The sequence below is a fragment of the Haliotis rufescens genome, unplaced genomic scaffold (assembly GCF_023055435.1).
Source record: "Haliotis rufescens isolate VD_foot unplaced genomic scaffold, xgHalRufe1.0.p SCAF_8, whole genome shotgun sequence".
NCBI lineage: Eukaryota > Metazoa > Mollusca > Gastropoda > Lepetellida > Haliotidae > Haliotis > Haliotis rufescens.
The window spans coordinates 28920251-28943968 of NW_025964372.1; the positions used below are offsets into that span (position 1 = coordinate 28920251).

A 23718-nucleotide genomic window follows, 5' to 3' on the forward strand; every position below is an offset into this window, starting at 1 on the left:
ATCTGTGAAATTAACAAGCTTCCTCAGGAGTAGTATTATAATTTACGCATACCGTTTTTTATGTTAATAACTCCATCAATGCAAAAATCTCCCAGTTTGCTATTTAATCATTAAAACACACAAAAAATGTAGACAACAGAACAAAATTAGGGACTGCGTTCAGCGCAATAATGAAACATCATTCAATTAGTTGGCATGGCCTAATTCCTTTTTGGCTTATGGAAACACAAACTAAACAAAACTTACTTGGTTAGCCAATCATATGCCACGGATTCACTTGCAATGTATATTCATTGTCCTGTGACATTCTGTGACATTCTGTGGTGGCTCTATGGCATGTCCTGATAATATACTTCACCACATACACGTAATATACAGCATCCCTCAAGACTCACCCAGACACCTGAGCCATGCATTCTCTGTGGTATGAAACTCCTGATGAGGCTCACAAGTGCACTTCTCATGAGATTTCAGTGATAGTTTCATATCCGACACCCACACAAAGTCACAAATCCTTTTCCATCTTTTTCTTGTGTCAAGTGTCTCCCACACCTGGTAGTGTTTGTTTAAACCCGTGTTCGTTATCAACGGTACCTACAGGGCTATCTCAGGACTTCTAGCTCAATGATGCTTCCACAACTACATGTACCTCAAACCTTCTTACCAAAGCAGTGTACAAAACCCAAAAATGCACGTTCTGATCTATATTGTCTTAAATGTCTACTAAGGCCACACTTTTTATATCCTGCTTAAATTCCTGGACAGTAGGTGGAAAATAAACTATAATTAAAAAATAACATTTCAAATTTTTTTGTAATAATTTTAAAACTTAATGGAATATGCTACCATATATGCAGTGTTAATCATATAGCCATGGTTACCTAATGTATTAATTACATTTAACATGACGACTGCGAATCATCTACATTTCTGACAATATTATTTGCAAATGTTGAGCTGGGTTTGATATTGATCGTAACACTTTGTGTGATGTAGAATGTACTATGACTGATACAGAGAATAACTGTAATATTACAATTATCATGAGTATATACTTATATAACATCATCAAAGAATGGATAGGTAATTACAGTATCGCAGGGGATTCCACGAGAATTCAAGAAGAATATACCAGGACCGATACAGAGAGTACCATATTCAACGTAATAAACGCCCAGGGTGCTCTCAAAAATTTGAAATAGGGGGCTCTTATTAGAATATTATTTTGGTGAAAAAAAAACTGAGTTGAAAGATAAATTTTGTGGTTTATGCTGACAGCCTGAAATGTTTACGTACGAGATATATTTTTCCAGAATTTAATTGCCCATAATTAAGGGTGCATATAACAAACAAGTGCGTATTATACGCGAATAAATAAGTCTTGTGTACATAATTCTTGTGGTGTTAATTGGGATTGTTCACTAGCCAATATATTAGCAAATATCGCCGTGGGCGCTTATTAGAGCAGGGCACTTATTACATCGAATATGGTAATTGTAATATTCCAATTATAATGAGTATATATTTATATAAGATCATCAAAGCATGGACTGTACAGTACCGTAGTGGACTCCATGAGTATTCTAGTGTTGGTGGAGTCCATACAATGTATTGTTATTATTAGATGATTATACAGCCTGCAAATGACTAGAGCATGCAAAAGTAATACTGAAAAAAATATTCCGTTTGTGAAAGGAAAAACTAGACGAACATCTAGTCTCTGTAATGAACTTACAGAAATTAACAGTTGTTAAATTGTCTTACCAAAATATAGTAAAAAGGAGCCCAGAGACTCTTCATTTTCAAATACTACAGTAATCTAGACTTGCCACTATTATAGACTTGCATGGTCTATTTTGTTTCAGGGGCTGTATGACACAGAGCCCCAGATAAATATTTGAGCAATTGAGTTTTTACTCAAAGGTTTCTCTTCTAACTGGGTTATTACATTTTTCATTGGGTAACCAATATTTTTTCACTCATCTATTCATCACTCTATTGGGTTTTTCTCAAAATGAGTAAGTATTTTGAGATTACAAAAAAAATGAAATAATGTTTTAGATGTATATAACTTTTCTAAATATAGGCTTGACTCGGAAAGTAAATTAGCTTGTAATTTTGTTTCGGAAATTAGTTCCGTTGTACGCATGGTGAAAAAGATTCATTGGGTATGTACACGAGCTGTTTTCAAACAATTGAGTTTTCCATTTAATGCATGCGTTTCTGTACACAAGTTAATTGAAAGTAATTGGGTTTTGAATAGTTTCGGGGGGTATATTACGCAAATACACAGCTTATCTGTAGCTCTGATAACAGACTAAGGAAAAACATAAAATGGTTGACATGAAACAATGTGACAATTGACACCTACTTTTAACACGCAGCACGTAGATTCCTAATTTCAACATCTTCCTTATTCATGTGACTCATTCATTTTATTCTTTCATTGTTATCACCTGTCTCATAACCCATACACCCATACTTCATAAATTAAAATTAAAACTATCACAATTATCAATATCATAAAATTTGTCCTCTTATCAAAATATCTGCCTAAGTATGAATAGTACTTATGAAATAAGCTGCCAATCATCCTAAGCCCCGCCCTTCCTGAGATAGCCCCGGCCCGTCAAATGTGACAATGTTCGGGCTGTACTGTAGTGTTGATGGCTGCACACTCCTCTTCACGCTCGTGATCTTTTATTGACATCATCTGCAGTTGGTTCAGTTTTCTGTATCGTTCTACCATATGTTGTTGAACATAGCCAAACACCCAGTAGCCCACACCAGACCCTGTGGATAACACAAATAATGTCATCTAAACATAGAAGAACACCAAGTAGCCCACACCCTTGGGATAACACAAATATAGTCATCTTTAACATGGCCGAACACCCAGTAGCCTACACCAGACCCAGTGGATAACACAAATAATGTCATCTAAACATAGAAGAACACCAAGTAGCCCTCACGCTCGTGATCTTTTATTGACATCATCTGCAGTTGGTTCAGTTTTCTGTATCGTTCTACCATATGTTGTTGAACATAGCCGAACACCCAGTAGCCCACAACAGACCCTGTGGATAACACAAATAATGTCATCTAAACATAGAAGAACACCAAGTAGCCCACACCCTTGGGATAACACAAATATAGTCATCTTTAACATGGCCGAACACCCAGTAGCCTACACCAGACCCAGTGGATAACACAAATAATGTCATCTAAACATAGAAGAACACCAAGTAGCCCACACCCTTGGGATAACACAAATATAGTCATCTTTAACATAGCTGAACACCAAGTAGCCCACACCAGACCCTGTGGATAACACAAATACTGTCATCTTTAACATAGCCGAACACCCAGTAGCCCACACCAGACCCTGTGGATAACACAAATATAGTCATCTAAACATAGACGAACACCAAGTAGCCCACACCAGACCCTGTGGATAACACAAATATTGTCATCTTTAACATAGCCGAACACCCAAAAACCCACACCAGACCCTGTGGATAACACAAATATTGTCATCTTTAAACATAGACGAACACCCAGTAGCCCACACCAGACTGTGTGGATAACACAAATATTGTCATCTTTAACATAGACGAACACCCAGTAGCCCACACCAGACTGTGTGGATAACACAAATATTGTCATCTTTACCATAGATGGCGATCCCGACCCACACACTGTACTACTGGTAGACTCACCGAGTGTGATGGCAATCCCGACCCACACACTGTACTACTGGTAGACCCACACACTGTACTACTGGTAGACTCACCGAGCGTGATGGCGATCCCGACCCACACACTGTACTACTGGTAGACTCACTGATGTGATGGCGATCCCGACCCACACACTGTACTACTGGTAGACCCACATACTGTACTACTGGTAGACTCACCGAGTGTGATGGCGATCCCGACCCACACACTGTACTACTGGTAGACTCACCGAGCGTGATGGCGATCCCGACCCACACACTGTACTACTGGTAGACTCACCGAGCATGATGGCGATCCCGACCCGCACACTGTACTACTGGTAGACTCACCGAGCGTGATGGCAATCCCGACCCACACACTGTACTACTTGTAGACTCACCGAGCGTGATGGCGATCCCGACCCGCACACTGTACTACTGGTAGACTCACCGAGCGTGATGGCAATCCCGACCCACACACTGTACTACTGGTAGACACACCGAGCGTGATGGCGATCCCGACCCACACACTGTACTACTGGTAGACTCACCGAGCGTGATGGCGATCCCGACCCACACACTGTACTACTGGTAGACTCACCGAGCATGATGGTGATCCCGACCCACACACTGTACTACTGGTAGACTCACCGAGCGTGATGGCGATCCCGACCCACACACTGTACTACTGGTAGACTCACCGGGAGTGATGGCAATCCCGACCCTCACACTGTACTACTGGTAGACCCACACACTGTACTACTGGTAGACTCACCGAGCGTGATGGCAATCCCGACCCACACACTGTACTACTGGTAGACTCACCGAGCGTGATGGCAATCCCGACCCACACACTGTACTACTGGTAGACTCACCGAGCGTGATGGCAATCCCGACCCACACACTGTACTACTGGTAGACTCACCGAGCGTGATGGCAATCCCGACCCACACACTGTACTACTGGTAGACTCACCGAGCGTGATGGCAATCCCGACCCACACACTGTACTACTGGTAGACTCACCAAGCGTGATGGCGATCCCGACCCACACACTGTACTACTGGTAGACTCACCGAGCGTGATGGCGATCCTGACCCACACACTGTACTACTGGTAGACTCACCGAGCATGATGGCAATCCCGAGCCACACACTGTACTACTGGTAGACTCACGGAACGTGATGGCGATCCCGTCCCACACACTGTACTACTGGTAGACTCACCGAGCGTGATGGCGATCCCGACCCACACACTGTACTACTGGTAGACTCACCGAGCGTGATGGCAATCCCGAGCCACACACTGTACTACTGGTAGACTCACCGAGCGTGATGGCAATCCCGACCCACACACTGTACTACTGGTAGACTCACCGAGCGTGATGGCAATCCCGACCCACACACTGTACTACTGGTAGACTCACCGAGCGTGATGGTGATCCCGACCCACACACTGTACTACTGGTAGACTCACCGAGCGTGATGGCAATCCCGACCCACACACTGTACTACTGGTAGACTCACCGAGCGTGATGGCAATCCCGACCCACACACTGTACTACTGGTAGACTCACCGAGCGTGATGGCGATCCCGACCCACACACTGTACTACTGGTAGACTCACCGAGCGTGATGGCAATCCCGACCCACACACTGTACTACTGGTAGACTCACCGAGCGTGATGGCAATCCCGACCCACACACTGTACTACTGGTAGACTCACCGAGCGTGATGGCAATCCCGACCCACACACTGTACTACTGGTAGACTCACCGAGCGTGATGGCGATCCCGACCCACACACTGTACTACTGGTAGACTCACACACTGTACTACTGGTAGACTCACCGAGCGTGATGGCAATCCCGACCCACACACTGTACTACTGGTAGACCCACCGAGTGTGATGGCAATCCCGAGCCACACACTGTACTACTGGTAGACCCACACACTGTACTACTGGTAGACTCACCGAGCGTGATGGCGATCCCGACCCACACACTGTACTACTGGTAGACTCACCGAGCGTGATGGCGATCCCGACCCACACACTGTACTACTGGTAGACTCACCGAGCGTGATGGCAATCCCGACCCACACACTGTACTACTGGTAGACCCACACACTGTACTACTGGTAGACTCACCGAGCGTGATGGCGATCCCGACCCACACACTGTACTACTGGTAGACCCACACACTGTACTACTGGTAGACTCACCGAGCGTGATGGCAATCCCGACCCACACACTGTACTACTGGTAGACCCACCGAGTGTGATGGCAATCCCGAGCCACACACTGTACTACTGGTAGACCCACACACTGTACTACTGGTAGACTCACCGAGCGTGATGGCGATCCCGACCCACACACTGTACTACTGGTAGACTCACCGAGCGTGATGGCGATCCCGACCCACACACTGTACTACTGGTAGACTCACCGAGCGTGATGGCAATCCCGACCCACACACTGTACTACTGGTAGACCCACACACTGTACTACTGGTAGACTCACCGAGCGTGATGGCGATCCCGACCCACACACTGTACTACTGGTAGACCCACACACTGTACTACTGGTAGACTCACCGAGCGTGATGGCAATCCCGACCCACACACTGTACTACTGGTAGACCCACACACTGTACTACTGGTAGACTCACCGAGCGTGATGGCGATCCCGACCCACACACTGTACTACTGGTAGACCCACACACTGTACTACTGGTAGACTCACCGAGCGTGATGGTGATCCCGACCCACACACTGTACTAGTGGTAGACCCACACACTGTACTACTGGTAGACTCACCGAGCGTGATGGCGATCCCGACCCACACACTGTACTACTGGTAGACTCACCGAGCGTGATGGCGATCCCGACCCACACACTGTACTACTGGTAGACTCACCGAGCGTGATGGCAATCCCGACCCACACACTGTACTACTGGTAGACTCACCGAGCGTGATGGCAATCCCGACCCACACACTGTACTACTTGTAGACTCACCGAGCGTGATGGCGATCCCGACCCACACACTGTACTACTTGTAGACTCACCGAGCGTGATGGCGATCCCGACCCACACACTGTACTACTTGTAGACTCACCGAGCGTGATGGCGATCCCGACCCACACACTGTACTACTGGTAGACTCACCGAGCGTGATGGCAATCCCGACCCACACACTGTACTACTGGTAGACTCACCGAGCGTGATGGCAATCCCGACCCACACACTGTACTACTGGTAGACTCACCGAGCGTAATGGCGATCCCGACCCACACACTGTACTACTGGTAGACTCACCGAGCGTGATGGCGATCCCGACCCACACACTGTACTACTGGTAGACTCACCGAGCGTGATGGCAATCCCGAGCCACACACTGTACTACTGGTAGACTCACCGAGCGTGATGGCGATCCCGACCCACACACTGTACTACTGGTAGACTCACCGAGCGTGATGGCGATCCCGACCCACACACTGTACTACTGGTAGACTCACCGAGCGTGATGGCAATCCCGACCCACACACTGTACTACTGGTAGACTCACCGAGCGTGATGGCGATCCCGACCCACACACTGTACTACTGGTAGACTCACCGAGCGTGATGGCAATCCCGACCCACACACTGTACTACTGGTAGACTCACCGAGCGTGATGGCGATCCCGACCCACACACTGTACTACTGGTAGACTCACCGAGCGTGATGGCAATCCCGACCCACACACTGTACTACTGGTAGACTCACCGAGCGTGATGGCGATCCCGACCCACACACTGTACTACTGGTAGACTCACCGAGCGTGATGGCGATCCCGACCCACACACTGTACTACTGGTAGACTCACCGAGCGTGATGGCAATCCCGACCCACACACTGTACTACTGGTAGACTCACCGAGCGTGATGGCGATCCCGACCCACACACTGTACTACTGGTAGACTCACCGAGCGTGATGGCAATCCCGACCCACACACTGTACTACTGGTAGACTCACCGAGCGTGATGGCGATCCCGACCCACACACTGTACAACTGGTAGACCCACACACTGTACTACTGGTAGACTCACCGAGCGTGATGGCGATCCCGACCCACACACTGTACGACATGAAGGCCAGCATAATGAGGTAGGCGATGATCATGTTGAACATGTGGGACATGCAGCCCAGAAAATGGTACTTCATTCTGAAATATAATCATCATCATCATCAAAAGTATATACATCATGACTCTTATTTCCTCAAATTCTTGCGTGATATTGCTGGAATATTGCTAAAAGCAGCGTAAAACCATACTCACTCACTCACTCCTCAAATTCTTAATCTGAAATCAGTTCTGACCATCAAACCACCAATCACGAGAGTGAGTGAGTGAAATGAGGTTAATGCTGCTTTGAACAGTATTTCAGTTACATCATAGCATGTCATCTCAATGTGGGAAGAAAGCCAAAGTGATGCAGGTCTTAGACTTTTACCACTTTAATGAAACCCATTGACAAAACCAGAAACACAATTGGAGCAAACCATGATTTGAACCCATGATCATAGATTTCTTAGGTACCTAAGGGACATAACTCTGCACAACACATTGCAGCACCAGAGCTACCATACCCCTACCCATAACTAGAAGGTATAGATTTAGACGATGTAACCATGGTAAGATCTGATGTAGCATAGTGTGTGAGATTGTTTTACACTGTAGGCAACAGGCTTGTGTTAACTTCTAACTCTGGAATAAGAGTTTTATAGAAGAGTCACCTTCTCCTCCTGATCTGGCCCATGTCAGCAGGGAACATCAGTGAGGATAACAAGCCCTCCTTGTCTTCAGCCGAGCTGTCCGTCTGACTGTATGTCAGCGGATCCTGCTTCACTTTCAGCTCGAAGAAAATCTTCACCAGCTTGACTCCCTCGAAAAGTGCCATGATGAGGAACGTCAGTAGACACAGCACCACGAAGCCTGGAGACCAACACAGTGTGAGGTTAGCATTGCTCTCTACATCATCTACATTGTACAGTATCTACCACATCTATCTTTTACACAATATCTACGTCTATCTTTTACACAATAGCTACGTCTACCTTTAACACAATATCTACATCTACCTTTTACACAATAGCTACGTCTATCTTCTACACAATAAATACGTCTATCTTTTACACAATGTCTACTTCTATCTTTTACACAATAGCTACGTCTATCTTTTACACAATGTCTACTTCTATCTTTTACACAATATCTACGTCTATCTTTTACACAATATCTACCACGTCTTCCTTTTACACACAATATCTACTTCTACCTTTTACACAATATCTACGTCTATCTTCTACACAATATCTACGTTTACCTTTTACACAATATCTACGTCTATCTTTTACACAGTATCTGCGTCTATCTTTTACACAATAGCTACGTCTACCTTTTACACAATATCTATCTTTTACACAGTATCTATGTCTATCGTTTACACAATATCTACATCCACATTGTACACAATATCTACGTCTATCTTTTACACAATATCTACCACGTCTACCTTTTACACAATATCTACATTGTCTAGCATGTACACAATGTCTACCATATCTCCCTTGTTTATTTGTTTATGTTTACGTTTTCAACCACGTCTACCAAAATTGTATATGTCTACCATGTCTATAACATCTATCACCTTGACGTAGGACTTGAATCCATCTAAACCCGACCGATGCCTGAGTACTTTAGTACACAGATAGCTGCGTATTTGCGTAAAATGTCCCCCCAAAATATTCAAAACCAAATTACTTTCAATAAACTTGCGTACAGAAACACATGTCATAAATGACAAACATGTATAAAAACAGCATGCGTAAATACACAATGAAGCTTTTTCAGCATGCATACAACGGAGCTAATTTCAGAAACCCAATTACGAACTAATTTACTTTTCGAGTCAAGCCTATATTTAGAACCGTTGTATACATCTAAAACATTTTTTCATTTTTTTTTAAATCTCAAAATGTTTATTAATTTTGGGGAAAAACCAAAAGAGTGATGAATAGACGAGTGAAAAAATATTGATTACCCAATGAAAAATGTAATAACCCAATTGAAATAGAAACTGTCGAGTAAAAACTCAATTGCTCAAAAGGTTATCTGGAGCTCTGAGTACCCATCAGAGCCCAACAGATTACACAGCTAAATATTTCAGCTATATGATGGTGGTCAGCACTAACAGAGTTCCATTTTAGATTTCATATTAGTCGTCACTGTGACAAGGGCCATTCAGATCTGCACAAATGGGTAGAAATTCAACTGGACATAGATTTCCTTCGAGATGCCAGGATGTGCTTGTGCAGTAGTCTCACTTGGAGAGGCTTCCTTGACCAGGGTTGGCACAAGACGGAACTTTCCCACAAATTGATTATTGCTGTGCTGACTTGTAAAAACACTCAATTAGAAATAACTAAATGATCGATCAACTTTCCATGCCAAGCTTACTTACATGTAAAAACACTCAATTAGAAATAACTAAATGATCAATCAACTTTCCATGCCAAGCTTACTTACATGTAAAAACACTAATTAGAAATAACTACATGATCAATCAACTTTCGACGCCAAGCTTAACGAGCTTATTTACATGTAAAAACACTCAGTTACGACAGTTTGGCTACACTGTTCACACCTAGCAGGCATGGTGAGTGGCAAGTGATGCAAGTCATAAGCTCCACTCCTTGACCATACCCATCACTGACACTGAATCATATCATTCGTTTATAACGAACACACTTATAATGAACTGACCGATATAACAAACTTATTTTTTAATCCCGGCTATTCGTTGTATATATGCTATATATGCTTATAACGAACTACGGTTATTACAAACTAAAATTGGAGGTCAATTGAGTTTGTTCAACCATAGTTTCCTGTATGTGTTTCAAAAACTTAGTAGAGACAACACACACAGCTTTCACTAATGATCCAAGGTCAGTCAGCACAGTATCAAAGTTTACTTAAATTGGATTAAGGACATTAATAGAACAAACAAATATAAATTATAACACTATTTATCATGTTTATGCTTTATAGAAATATACATTTTCATGTGTCCATTTTAACTTTTTAGTTTGGCCATTTTGACTTTTTAGTGTGGCCATTTTGACTAGGGTTTGTGACCTTTTTAATTTTTTGTTGTGGCTGTTTTCAATAGGGTGAATGTGGCCCTTTTGACCTGTTCCCTATAAACATGGGAAATGTTTAATTCATATTTGAAACTTTTTACTGACATTTCTTGCAGGCCTATGGCTCTTCAGCCAGTCCAGACACAAGCTAGATAACATAAATAGATAGTCTGATATCAAGTAATAACAACATAAAAAAAATCTTATGTTGTCAACACTTATAACAAATGCTTCATACTTGAGCCATGCAAATGAAATAAAAGTAAATCAACATGGCAACTAGGTAATAATTAAGTCATAATATTATTCTAAAAATACTCACCTTTGGCTCCTGATATGTTAAGATTCTTGAACAAGAAATTTTTCAGCTCCGTGGTCGTGAAGAAGTATGTCTGTGTATTGTAATGTAAAGACACAGAAACTCAGACACAGACAGATTGCATGATGATGAACATACTGGATATCTATTAGTCAGTGGTTAAAAATTTTACAAGCAAAATTCGGCTATATTAATTAGTTCTAAATATAGACACAGGATCGGGTCAGTTGACAGTCCTATCACGCAATTCAAAACCATTTTATTTGTTGACTATCAAAGTAACATTTTTAAGGTGCACTCATCAATCAAACGAATTATTACTCTAATAACCACCTGATATGTCATATCTCCGACACTGACGTAGACATAGACCGGAAACACAATGGACTACATAAAATGGGTATCAATATAGTCCTTTAGTATATCACGTATCGATACTGGATTATATTAGTATCGTTATATTTTAATTAATAACACCACATGTACTTACGGGCATATCCATAATGGTCTTGATATAATCCGGCTTAGCTTCAAATGGATCTAAATAAAATGGCACATGTCAGGCCATTAGGACGAAAAGAGACGAGATAAACAATATATCTTAACCGCGACAGTCTAACGGGAAATGTTTAGATAAAATGTCAGCCATTTTCAGATCATGTGACTGATTGACTGATCAGGTGCCCGACCTTAAGGTTGTATGTAAACATGCACGTGATTGGTCGAATTCGTAATAGACATACGATTTGATTGGATGCATGCAGAACGGTTCGAAATTCGAACACAAACACCAAGTCCAACACACATGGGTATGTGTGTGTTAGGATTTTAGAGGAGAGATGGAACAAACGGTAAGAAGATAAGATTTGATATCCGCCATCATGGATAAGAATCCCGTTAGTAGTGTTACTGTCGATTCGGCGTGGCAATCGCTGAACAATGTATGTGATGACTTGGAGCAGACAGCCACGCCAAGCAGGCGACGGAGTAGAAAATCATGGTTTGAAACCCCACCTGCAACTAAATTAGAGATCGCCTGTGAAAAGAAGAAAAGACGTTCCTCGGGAGGTGGCAAAAGAAAAAGCATGGAAAATATGGAAACCCTTCTGTTGACACACTTTACGAATCCTCCCAAAATTACATTCGGTAAAATCAAACTTGGAAAATCAAGACATCGACACCTCCTTGTGAAAAATGTCCACGACTATGAGCAAAGTGTTGTTATTGAGAAATTTCCACACAAAAAGAAATTTGAAGTTGACTCGAAATCGTTTACAGTTCCAGCTCTAGATAGCGTTGTTATAACATTTTCCTGGACCCCTGAAGAAGATGGCAATGTTCGTGAAATGATTTTGTTCAGGGTGGATTCTGCCTACCGGCTTCAGGCTTTTCTCCTCGGCTGTGCTGATTCCCCGAAACCTGCTAAAAAGGGGGTATGTATATTTTGTATACCAAATCACCATTACCACAAAATTTCTACTGCTGAGACAATTTTTCAAATCCCGCAAATATGATAACGCCCACGTACCTGGATAAATACCCTGATCAATATAGGTCTATATTCTTCATCATGTTCATTAATTATGATTATGTAGACCCTATCAATATAATATTCTATTTCTTTGATAGTCCAGCAGTTGTTTTAAGTTGCAGTTAGTGCTATGTCTTGCTTGTTTTTGTCCAAGTGTGAGTCAGTAGACTGAAGCCATTATGTATTTAGGGCGGTCAGGTAGCCTAGTGGTTAAAGCGTTCGCTCGATCGTCACGCCGAAGACCCGGGTTCAATTCCAATATGGGTACAGTGTGTCAAGCCCATTTCTGGTGTTCCCCGCCGTGATATTGCTGGAATATTGCTAAAAAGCGGCGTAAAACCATACTCACTCACTCACCATTATGTAATTCATTGCATTCCCAGCTACAGAAATTAGTAGCTGTACACAAATATGTTTGGTTCTTGCCCCATGTAACCTGGTTTTTGTTTGTTTGTTGTTTAACAACACTCAACAATATTCCAGCTATATGACAGCAGCCTGTAAATAATAGTGTCTGGACCAGAATACGCAGTGATTGACATCAACATTGATCTATGCAATGATTATTGGGATGCTTGAAACAAGTCAGTTAGTCACCTCTTATGACAAGCATGACCTCTTATGACAAGCATGGGTTGCTGAAGACCAATTCTAGCCTGGAATCTTCATTGGGTTCATGTAACCTGGTAACTTACAAGGATGAAAAGGATACATGGGTCAATAAAAAATATTTTATTTATGCAAATGCTTCAGGCTCGTAGGATAAATGTGTCAATAATTTTATATTTTTTTTGTACAGCTGCGAATTTGTGTGTACATTGTATAGAGGGATTCATCTAGATTTTAGGTGATCACACTCTGACAGGATTGTGGGGCTGAGTTGATCTACTCTAGTTAATTGTTATTCCCTGTTATATGCATGAGATATACTTTGAGGAGCTAAAAACAAAAATGGTGGCTTTTGTAAATGAACAGAATGAATGACACTGAAAGTTAATCATGGTAGCCATAAAAGTACACCAACTTGGCAAGGCGGTAACAGAATCTTCTACCATTTCAGCAGAAGAAAGGATTGCTTGGTGCCAAAGTAAAACGCCCCTTCTCCATCCTCCACACTCCAGGGCTCGCCTGTATCCGTGACAACTACAGCCCACAGGAAGCTGAGAAAGAGCCATTCATTCCTGGGAAGTTTCGTGTCCTTCAAGAAAACACCCACGTTCAAAACCAGAATGACGAGAACAGAAGGCAGCACCAAGCCTTCCCTCCACCACGTCTGGAGTCAACAGCCATCACTAAAGATGCCAACTCGTCCATCTGCCGATCAAGTGTATATAACAAGATGGCTGACTTAGGATGCTCCCCGACACTTCCCGTCTCTGATTTCAGCCCCATTCCTACTGCCGAGAGTGAAAATATTCATCTTGTGGATTCCTGTTGTTCTATCATGCAGACCTCCCCTCTGAGAGAAGTGGTTATCAACCGACCCAATGAAGCAAAAACAAAAGATATGGCGAAGCTTGAACCAAGAGGCCCTGATGTGAAGTTCTCTGTCTTAGATAGGAAAGAAATAATAGACGTTGAGGTCCGAGAAACTGTGAAAGACCCACAGAAGACAGCAACACCATCACGAACAAATGATCTACGATCTACAGAGCAGGTTGAGTCGCAGAAGGAGTATTTGTCGCCTGACAGTTTTTTGAATGACTCACTGGTATTCCGGCAACCATTGGACAGGAAAGAGACTAAGGATACAGAGGGAAGAAGTGTTATTCGCAAGCCTCGTAAATCATGGACTCCACAGAAGATGAGTCCGCTAAGGATTTCCGATCCTGATAAATCGGAGAAAAGGTACTTGTCACCTGACAGTTTCCTGAATGATTCCCTTGCGTCAAGAATCTCTGGAATTGGTGCTACTCCTGGGAAGCCATATTTCGACACAACTCCAGATTTCAGCCATGACGACTTTGAAAAAAGTATCATCAGTCCAAACTCGTTTCTTGAAGAGCTTAGCTCGACTAGAAATGATTCGCTTGATGATCGTCGATTCTCTCGCATTCCCAGTCCTGGATCGGTCTTGAATGGCTCTGTCCCTCATGACATTATCGTGAAGCAGTTGAAGTCTGTGAGGACAAGCCTTTATGAGAAGAAGCTTGAGCGAGAAAGCATGAAGACACAAAATGTCAAGTTTACTGTGGCTAGTAAAACAACAAGACAGACCTCCACAAACTGTACAAAGAAGACAGGAGTGTTTGCACCAACTCTGTCATCTTCTAGACGAGCAACGTTTGTTTCAAAGAAAGCAGATAAAGAAATGTTCTCCGGCGCTCCCAATGCACCAAGCCCCCGACGAGCAACCTTCTTGGTGTCAAAGAAGAAACAGGTCTCAAAGAAAGTGTCTCCCCAAAAACAAGAACCTCCGAAAGGACAAAAGAAGATGACAAGGTCTCAGAGGTTCACCAATATCCACAAGGCTGGTCAACTGGAGCAGAAGACGATGTCCAAGTCTCATAGTAAGGTAAGGCGGAGGAGCAGCGGTAATGGAGAGTCTCTTGTGAAGAAAACAAGGAAGTCTAGAACAGAAGTATTCCTGACCAGTGTTGAAGCTTCTGATGCTGAGATGAAGGAGAACCAAAGTGACGATGATGTGGTGTTTGAAGCGTCTGTTGGCAATCAGAACTCCTCTGCCACCATTACCAAAGACAGACCATTCATGATGACCAGTGACATGGAACGGTCTTCTGGGAGGCAGTTGTTCGCAGAGGAGGATGTCAAGGACTCATCTGCCACTGTCACTAAAGAAAGACCTTTCATGGAAGTCACTGAAGAACGGAGAGTTTCGGGGAAATGTTTGTTTGCTGTTGATGGGAATGAGTTTGAACAAAACTCATCAGCAACTGTCACAAAAGAAAAGCCTTCAGTGCAATTGTCAGATGCAAGGCGAGGATCTGGCAAACAACTGTTTGCTGATGAAACAACGAAAATTGTTGAGCTTGAACAAATCTCATCAGCGACTGTAACAAAAGAAAGACCTTCAGTAGAAATGTCAGATGTTAGGAGAGGATCTGGCAAACAACTGTTTGCTGATGAAAAAACGAAAATTGTTGAGCTTGAACAAATCTCATCAGCAACTGTAACAAAAGAAAGACCTTCAGTAGAAATGTCAGATGTTAGGAGGGGATCTGGGAAACAATTGTTTGCTGATGAAGAAGCCAAGGATGTACGAGGAATGTCTTCCGTAAATGATGCAGAAAAGGCCCATTCAGAATTAACCATGACAGCTGATTTGGTGAAGGAACAGCAGATATTGTCCAGTTTGGAAAAAGTAGAATTTGGCTCTCCATCCAAGATGTTTAACAATGTATTTGTAGGGGAGTCTTGTGTTGGTCGGATGTCAATGACTGTCACAAAGGAGCGTCCGTCTCTCTCTGTTATCCCCAAGTCGGTATCGGGGGAAGGCTTGTCTACGACATCCAAAGTCAATGAAACACCAAAGTCCTTTACTCAAGCAAGTATTAGTGGCATATTTTCTAAAGATCCATCTCTGAATGGAAACAACCGGAGATTCTCTGGCAAGAAGCTGTTTGGAGCAGACCCCATGTCACCCAGCAAAAGCCCAATCCTGTCCTCCATCTTCAGGGATATCGGTTCCCCGAGTAGAATCCCATCCAGTCCCGATGTGGAGGTGACCAGGAGGATAACACTGACCGTCACCAAGTCCCGGCCCTCGGATGCCCTCATAGAGGCTACCAAAGCAACTGTTAAAGACACGGGAAAGACAGACGAAGCAGACGGTCAGTTTGTTGTTGCTGCGAAGGAAGAGACCTTTGTGAATGTTTCTGAGTCCAAAGAAGGCTACTGCAAGAGGAAGAAGATAATGGGTACGGCTGTTGAAAGTGAGAACGCCAACTACAGTTTCAAGAAGGTTGACACTTACGAGAAAATTATTAATGTGTCAGAAATGCAGGCGATGCAGGAGCAGACACGCTCATGGGAAGTCACTAGCAGCCCTCAAGGAAGAGCTCGCTCAAACTCTTACACCATCACATCCCCCATGTTCTCTGTCACACCAACTGCTATTCCAAGTAGTCCTTCCTCAGAGAACTCGCGCAGGTCAACCCAAGTCATCTTGAAGCCTAAAGTCCTTGACGTGTCTGCCAACCCTCGTCGTCTGTTTCCCCCGTTGGATAATGAGGAACAGGACAGTCTAGTGGTCGGTGAGTTGGAGGAACAGCGAGGAGCAAGTGTCTCCTCCATCACATCTGCTAGCAGTGTCTACTCTGCGGACTCGTTGGAGGCAAGGAAAAGTGTGTCTGAAATGTCTGATTCAAGTCAGTCCAAATCTGTTGACCTGTTTGAAAACTCATCTGACCGATCAAAGAAAGTTACTGATGAACCGATTGTGGAGGCTGGGAAACTCACATCGGAAATGTCTGATACAAGTCGGTCTAAATCTATTGACCTATTTGATAAATTGCCTGACCATGAATCAAAGAAAGAAAACGAACCGATTCAAATCACGCATGAATTCACATCTGATGATGGCAGCCTGTCTACGTCAGTTGATGTTTTTGAAAAAACACCTGACCACGAAGCAAAGGAAACATTTGAAGAACCAGTTTGTCAGGAAGAGCTGAGCATGAATGAATCTGTATTTGAAAGGAATGAAAATGCTGAAAATATTCCCCCGATCACTCACGCTCAACAAAAGGTTGTGGAAACTGGACTGGAGCCTCGCAACCCAGAGATTAAGGAAACTATGAACTTACTGAAGGCAAGCAAGAAATCAACACCCGATGAACAGCCAAAGGAAGAGAAGAAGAGGAGGAAGGTGAGGGCATCAAAGGTTTCACCGACACCTGTCAAGTCTGATATATCACCGAGCAAGTCGGTCAAAGACGGAAAGGAGAATAGGAGAATGATGTTCATCGCCATGGATACAGCTGACAAAGACAAGTGTGTGAAGGCTGAGGTGAAGCGTCAAGAAAAGAAACCCCTCCTGTCCCGGGGACTGAATCTGATGTCGAAGAAGCGGACCCTGACAGTGACAGATGACAAGGAGAATGGTGAGAAGCAGAACTCCAAGAAGAGGTCAAAGTCTGACCCAACAGAGAACACTCAGCCCAAGAGACCAGGTGAGCTATCATTTTGTGAGCTACAGTTCCCGTATACCCTCATTCGTTATTACACTGAGACTCACTTATTTAGTTATTATCAGCTACTCCAGGTAACTATTTGACAATGTTTGTGGGATCCTGTTGCCTATTTTGAACAAAATAATTTTTTGAAATATTTGTTTCAAGTTTGCTTGCCAAGAACACTTATTTCGGAATCATAGATAAATCCCTGCTACCCATAATAGGCTATCTAATATTATTTCACCAAATTCAATTTTAATGAAATGACTTTTAATATGCAATAAGCATGATAAGAACTCAATATATATAAAAAGTTTACCATTTTCATAGGTGCCACCTTATCTTCCTAAAACTGCTCCCAATTCTAACTATATTTCCACACACCCCCACTCCACCAATTTTTTTAAGAAGAATCATTACAACTGCATATAATATGTATCTTCTTTCATAAACATGTGAGAAATGAAGCTGATGACTGACATATTGCAGGATTCCTGTCTCGGTTAACAGCGACGACCAAGAAAAGTAAGCCTCCTGTTAAAGGCTTGGCACAGTCCAAGCTGATTCTTGTCAAGAAAGGAAAACAAGGTGAGTGATTTATTCTCAATCTGCTTCACAAAAGAAACATGGCGATTTAGAAAATGAATAATTATCAATATCAGTGAAAATAAAGGGGCAACTGCTTAAATATCTAATGCGTCACGATATGGCTGAAATATTGCCGATGTGACATTAAACATGTTAAAGTTTAACTCACTCACTATCTTATGGTGAAATGAATTCATCCATTTTAAGGACGGAACCCTATCTCATGCATCTAAAATCACAAGTCATTTCTGAATTGCCGCAGTTGAAACTCTCATGGTTGATTGACTTCCATTTTAACTATAGTGACCAGTTAGTGTGATTGAAGGTGACAGTATATTATGACAAGACAAACGTTTCAAATAACCGTTTTCATTGATTAAAATTATTCTTCCTTGCACATTTCCATTTCTGTTGCTGACATTGTAAAGAACATGTCCTCCTGTGTTGTAGGCATGCCAAGGCATCCTCTTCCATATGCAGCCAAGAACATGTACTATGACGAGCGGTGGATGGAGAAGCAGGACCGGGGCTTCGTACACTGGCTCAACTTCGTCCTCACGCCACCTGATGAATACAACTACGTGGTCAACAAAATCAGGGGTTCGTACTGCAGTATTCACAATAAACAATACTGGTCCTCATACAGTCAGGGACTTATATAGACCTTCTCACGGTCTTCAGCCGATGTAGGTGCATATTCCCAAAATTGGAATTACATAGAGGATTCATCACGAGTGTTTTTTAATATGGGAAATATCAACCGAGTCTTAGTTAATTGGTATTTGCCGAGCCTTTGGCGAGGCAAATTCCGATTAACGGGACAAGGTTGATATTTCCCATATTAAAAAACACGAGTGATGAATTCTATTTATTATTTTCACATTTTTGCTTCCAAAATAAGGAATAATTGCATTAAACATTAACATCAGCAACTTGTCGAAATCTTAGGTATAGATCGTGCGTAGTGATACATGTTTTCCATAGCCATGTAAACCAAAATAAACAATTCGCTGAGAAAAAAAGTTCCTCGGATTATTTTAAACAAAATACTTGAACAGACTTTTGCAGAATAATTGAAACTTTAATAACGGTAACAACAACGATTCTGTGTAATCTGATTATATCTCTGGTGTAACTTCACTTATGATATATAGTTTCAAATCAAACCGCTCGCTCTTTCGGTTATCTAATTTGCATATCTAATTTGCATACTTATGTCATTGGGGTATGACATACATGTTTTTATGTCATAAGCTTATGTCATGGATAAATGCTTAAGTTAAATGATAAAATAGTTTAATATACAGTAAACTACGTTTAAAACGAACACACTTATAACATGTATAATGAACTGATGGATATAATGAAATGTGTTTTGATCTCGTCCATTTGCTGTATATATATGCTGTATATATGCTTATAACAAACTACGGTTATAACGAACTAAAATAAGTGGTCCCTTTGAGTTGGTTATAACCGTAGTTAGTTTACTGTAGTTATAACCAATGGTATGGCTTTATAGAGATAACTTGTATTTATTACTTGCCCATGAAGATATCGACCGTTTAATACACATACTGCTGTATTACACATTGTGTAATACCAAAACGCGTGCTTATGAACTCTCAGAACATGTTTCATGAACAAATGTTGAAAGCTCTCAACATGCCGTCACATGCCATTATTTCGCCGGTGGATCTTGCAACACAATTCCACAAATTACGTCATCGGGTATTGTGACGTTATTGTAAACTTTGAGGTGCAAGGCCTGTTCCACAAGGTGATCGTATTGTAGCGCAACGACAATCGTTAGTCTAAGTTAAAGTATGTGAGTTGCGATAGTTTTAGCCCTACGATAATTTTGTGAATTCTAAAGGTGGACCGTTGTATGGTATTAAATTCATACATTTCAACTTTTGACGTGTTTGAAGTATTATTCTGTTAAACTCAATTGGACTATGCCGTGGATCGTGTAGGTGTCAGCCTATTAATACTCAACAGTATAATTCTCAAAACGTTGTAAATGACAAGTAATAAATAAAATACTAAACTCGCTCCCGTGTAAAACCAATTTTATGAAACTCATGAATAGTTGTGGTATTACACGGGAGCTCGTTTAGTATTCTATATGTATCTGATAACAGGACCAATAAAGAGAACTGAAACGTTGCTCGCAGTTTTACACTGTTACATTGTTACAATTTAAAATACCTCCTAATTTGAGAAAATAACATTTTAACAAATTTCCGAATTTTAAGAAATGATTACTTTTGCCCAATTATTCCTGCCAACATTTAGTTAGGAATCCTACATAAATCCCTGTACAGTGGATGTAGTGCTGATACTCCAGTGCAGTTCATTTCCTTTTCTCCTCACCCACCTGGTTAATGAGTAGGTAAAATATTCAAAATAAGTAATTTCATCTGACACAAAGGGTGCATTTGACATGGCAGATCATTCCAGTGTGTGCCTATTATTTCCACTGATGCTGTTTAAACAGTTTTCATCGGTCCCGACTCACATAAGTAATAAATCACTGAATGAATCTCTCCATCATCTCAGGAGGAAGTAATACCTATGGCCTGTCTGATATATACAGTTAAGTTTACATTTGGTTAATTCATGTCATCCTGTAGACAGACAAAATTATTCTTTGCAGTTTTGATCTAATTAATTTGTTTGCAGATCCACAGACCCTAAAATCACTAATTTCAGTAATAAAAAGAATCTTCAAAACAGGACAATATGTAAAACAAATACCGGTAATACTTTGATTTGTCATGAAAAGTAAACTCTTATTTTCTAACTTTTCCAGATGTTTAACATGTTTAATATGTGCAAGATTTTATTTGTAGTTTTATTTTGACCACTGACCTACTGTTGTGGAAAAAGAAATTTTGAAGTTTTAAGTATAGAGGCTTAAGATCCTTTGTGATGTACACATGACTATTGTATCTATGTGTCCGATCAGTAGTGACGTGGGTGTTGAGAAATATTTGTGTGTCACTCCAGTTGATGCTGGTACCCTCAACACGGACATCAAGACCTCCGCTTGCCTCGCACCAACGAAGGAAGTGCTGTCTATCCGAGCTTACACTGCCCGGCGCCGGCTCAACCGTCTCCGCCGCGCAGCATGTCAGTTGTATCAGTCGGAGAAAACTGTCAGTGTCATCCTGAAGCTGGAGTATGAGGTGGAGAAGAAAAGGATCTCGGTCAGGAGAGACAGGATGGTGCACGCAGACATAGGTTGGTGGGGAGATGGGGTGTCGGGTAGTCAGATGGATATGGGGTGTCGGGTAGACAGTTGGGAAATGGAGGGTTGGGAGACGGGGGTCGGGTAGACAGTTAGGAAATGGCTTGTTGGGTAGTCAGATGGATATGTGGTGGTGGGTAGACAGTTAGGAAATGGGGTGTTGGGTAGACAGTTGGGAGATGGGGGGTGGTGGGTAGACCGTTGGAAGATGGGGTGTCGGGTAGTCAGATGGATATGTGGTGTCGGGTAGACAGTTGGGAAATGGAGTGTTGGGTAGACAGTGGTGTCGGGTAGACAGTTTGGAGAAGGGGGTGTCGGGTAGACAGTTAGGAAATGGGTTGTTGGGTAGTCAGATGGATATGTGGTGGTGGGTAGACAGTAAGGAAATGGGGTTTTGGGTAGACAGTTGGGAGATGGGGTGTCGGGTAGTCAGATGGATATGTGGTGTCGGGTAGACAGTTGGGAAATGGAGTGTTGGGTAGACGGTTGGGAGGGTGGTGTCGGGTAGACAGTTTGGAGAAGGGGGTGTCGGGTAGACAGTATGGAGATGGGGTGTTGGGTAGACAGTTGGGAGAGGGGGTGTCGGGTAGTCACATGGATATGTGGTGTCGGGTAGAAGGTTGGAAAATGGGGTGTTGGGTAGACAGTTGGGAGATGGGGGGTCGGGTAGACAGTTGGGAGATGGGGTGTTGGGTAGACAGTTGGGAGATGGGGTGTTGGGTAGACAGTTGGGAGATGGGGTGTTGGGTAGACAGTTGGGAGATGGGGTGTCTGGTAGACAGTATGGAGATGGGGTGTTGGGTAGACAGTTGGGAGATGGGGTGTCGGGTAGACAGTTGGGAGATGGGGGGTCAGGTAGACAGTTGGGAGATGGGGTGTTGGGTAGACAGTTGGGAGATGGGGGGTCGGGTAGACAGTAAGGAGATGGGGTGTCGGGTAGACAGTTGGGAGATGGGGGTTCGGGTAGACAGTTGGGAGATGGGGTGTTGGGTAGACAGTATGGAGATGGGGTGTTTGGTAGACAGTTGGGAGATGGGGGGTCGGGTAGACAGTTGGGAGATGGGGTGTTGGGTAGACAGTATGGAGATGGGGGGTCGGGTAGTCAGTTGGGAGATGGGGTGTTGGGTAGACAGTTGGGAGATGGGGTGTTGGGTAGACAGTTGGGATATGGGGTGTTGGGTAGACAGTTGGGAGATGGGGTGTTGGGTAGACAGTTGGGAGATGGGGTGTTGGGTAGACAGTTGGGAGATGGGGTGTCGGGTAGACAGTTGGGAGATGGGGGTGTCGGGTAGACCGTTGGGAGATGGGGTGTTGGGTAGTCAGATGGATATGTGGTGTCGGGTAGACAGTTGGGAAATGGAGTGTTGGGTAGACCGTTGGGAGAGGGGGTTCGGGTAGACAGTTAGGAAATGTGGTGTTGGGTAGACTGTTGGGAGATGGGGTGTTGGGTAGTCAGATGGATATGTGGTGTTGGGTAGTCAGATGGATATGTGGTGTTGGGTAGACAGTTGGGAAATGGGGTGTTAGGTAGACGGTTGGGAGACGGGGGTCGGGTAGACGGTTGGGAGATGGGGTGTTAGGTAGACGGTTGGGAGATGGGGTGTCGGGTAGAAGGTTGGAAAATGGGGTGTTGGGTAGACAGTTGGGAGATGGGGTGTTGGGTAGACAGTTGGGAGATGGGGTGTTGGGTAGACAGCTGGGAGAGGGGGTGTTAGGTAGTCAGATGGATATGTGGTGTCGGGTAGACTGTTGGGAGATGGGGTGCCAGGTAGTCAGATGGATATTTGTTGATTTGTATTTCCGGTGTTTAGTGATCGCGGTGATCAGCTGATAATGTTTTCTGAGATGGGGGAAAACATTGTGTCATTGGAAAACTTGAGTTTACTAAAGATTGGGAGCCATGCTTTACCGCACTATAATCAAAGCGCTCAATAACGAGGGAACACTGTACGTAACAACTTGTAATGTGTGTGAAAAGTTGTACGAAAATA

At 43.1% G+C, this 23718-nt stretch overlaps 2 protein-coding genes across 5 annotated transcripts in view; one reads left to right on the plus strand and one right to left on the minus strand.

Moving 5' to 3' along the window:
* Nucleotides 1–1849: 1849 nt before the first annotated feature.
* LOC124120370 (probable low affinity copper uptake protein 2) lies at nucleotides 1850–11921 on the minus strand. Of its 3 annotated transcripts, none has more exons than XM_048389591.1 (6): nucleotides 11713–11921; nucleotides 11224–11304; nucleotides 8493–8691; nucleotides 7805–7920; nucleotides 2973–3077; nucleotides 1850–2793 (listed from the first exon to the last, which is right to left on the minus strand). In XM_048389591.1, the coding sequence occupies exons 1-6, from the start codon at nucleotides 11720–11722 to the stop codon at nucleotides 2630–2632; spliced, it is 675 nt and encodes a 224-aa protein (XP_048245548.1). In that variant the 5' UTR covers nucleotides 11723–11921; the 3' UTR covers nucleotides 1850–2629. The 3 variants fall into 3 exon arrangements, with proteins under 3 accessions (XP_048245548.1, XP_048245549.1, XP_048245551.1); XM_048389592.1 differs by having other exon boundaries at nucleotides 11224–11293; nucleotides 11711–11921; XM_048389594.1 differs by lacking the exon at nucleotides 2973–3077 and having other exon boundaries at nucleotides 11713–11917.
* An 80-nt stretch (nucleotides 11922–12001) lies between these two features.
* The window catches only part of LOC124120369 (abnormal spindle-like microcephaly-associated protein homolog), a 51980-nt gene continuing 40263 nt past the window's right edge, over nucleotides 12002–23718 (plus strand). Inside the window, exons 1-5 of one of the 2 annotated variants that reach the window (XM_046483174.2) lie at nucleotides 12002–12653; nucleotides 13812–17883; nucleotides 18376–18474; nucleotides 18925–19074; nucleotides 21487–21720. In XM_046483174.2, the coding sequence (XP_046339130.2) occupies nucleotides 12102–12653; nucleotides 13812–17883; nucleotides 18376–18474; nucleotides 18925–19074; nucleotides 21487–21720 (5107 nt within the window). In that variant the 5' untranslated portion in view covers nucleotides 12002–12101. The remainder of the gene's footprint in view (nucleotides 12654–13811; nucleotides 17884–18375; nucleotides 18475–18924; nucleotides 19075–21486; nucleotides 21721–23718) is intronic. The other variant, XM_046483175.2, reaches the window with a different exon arrangement.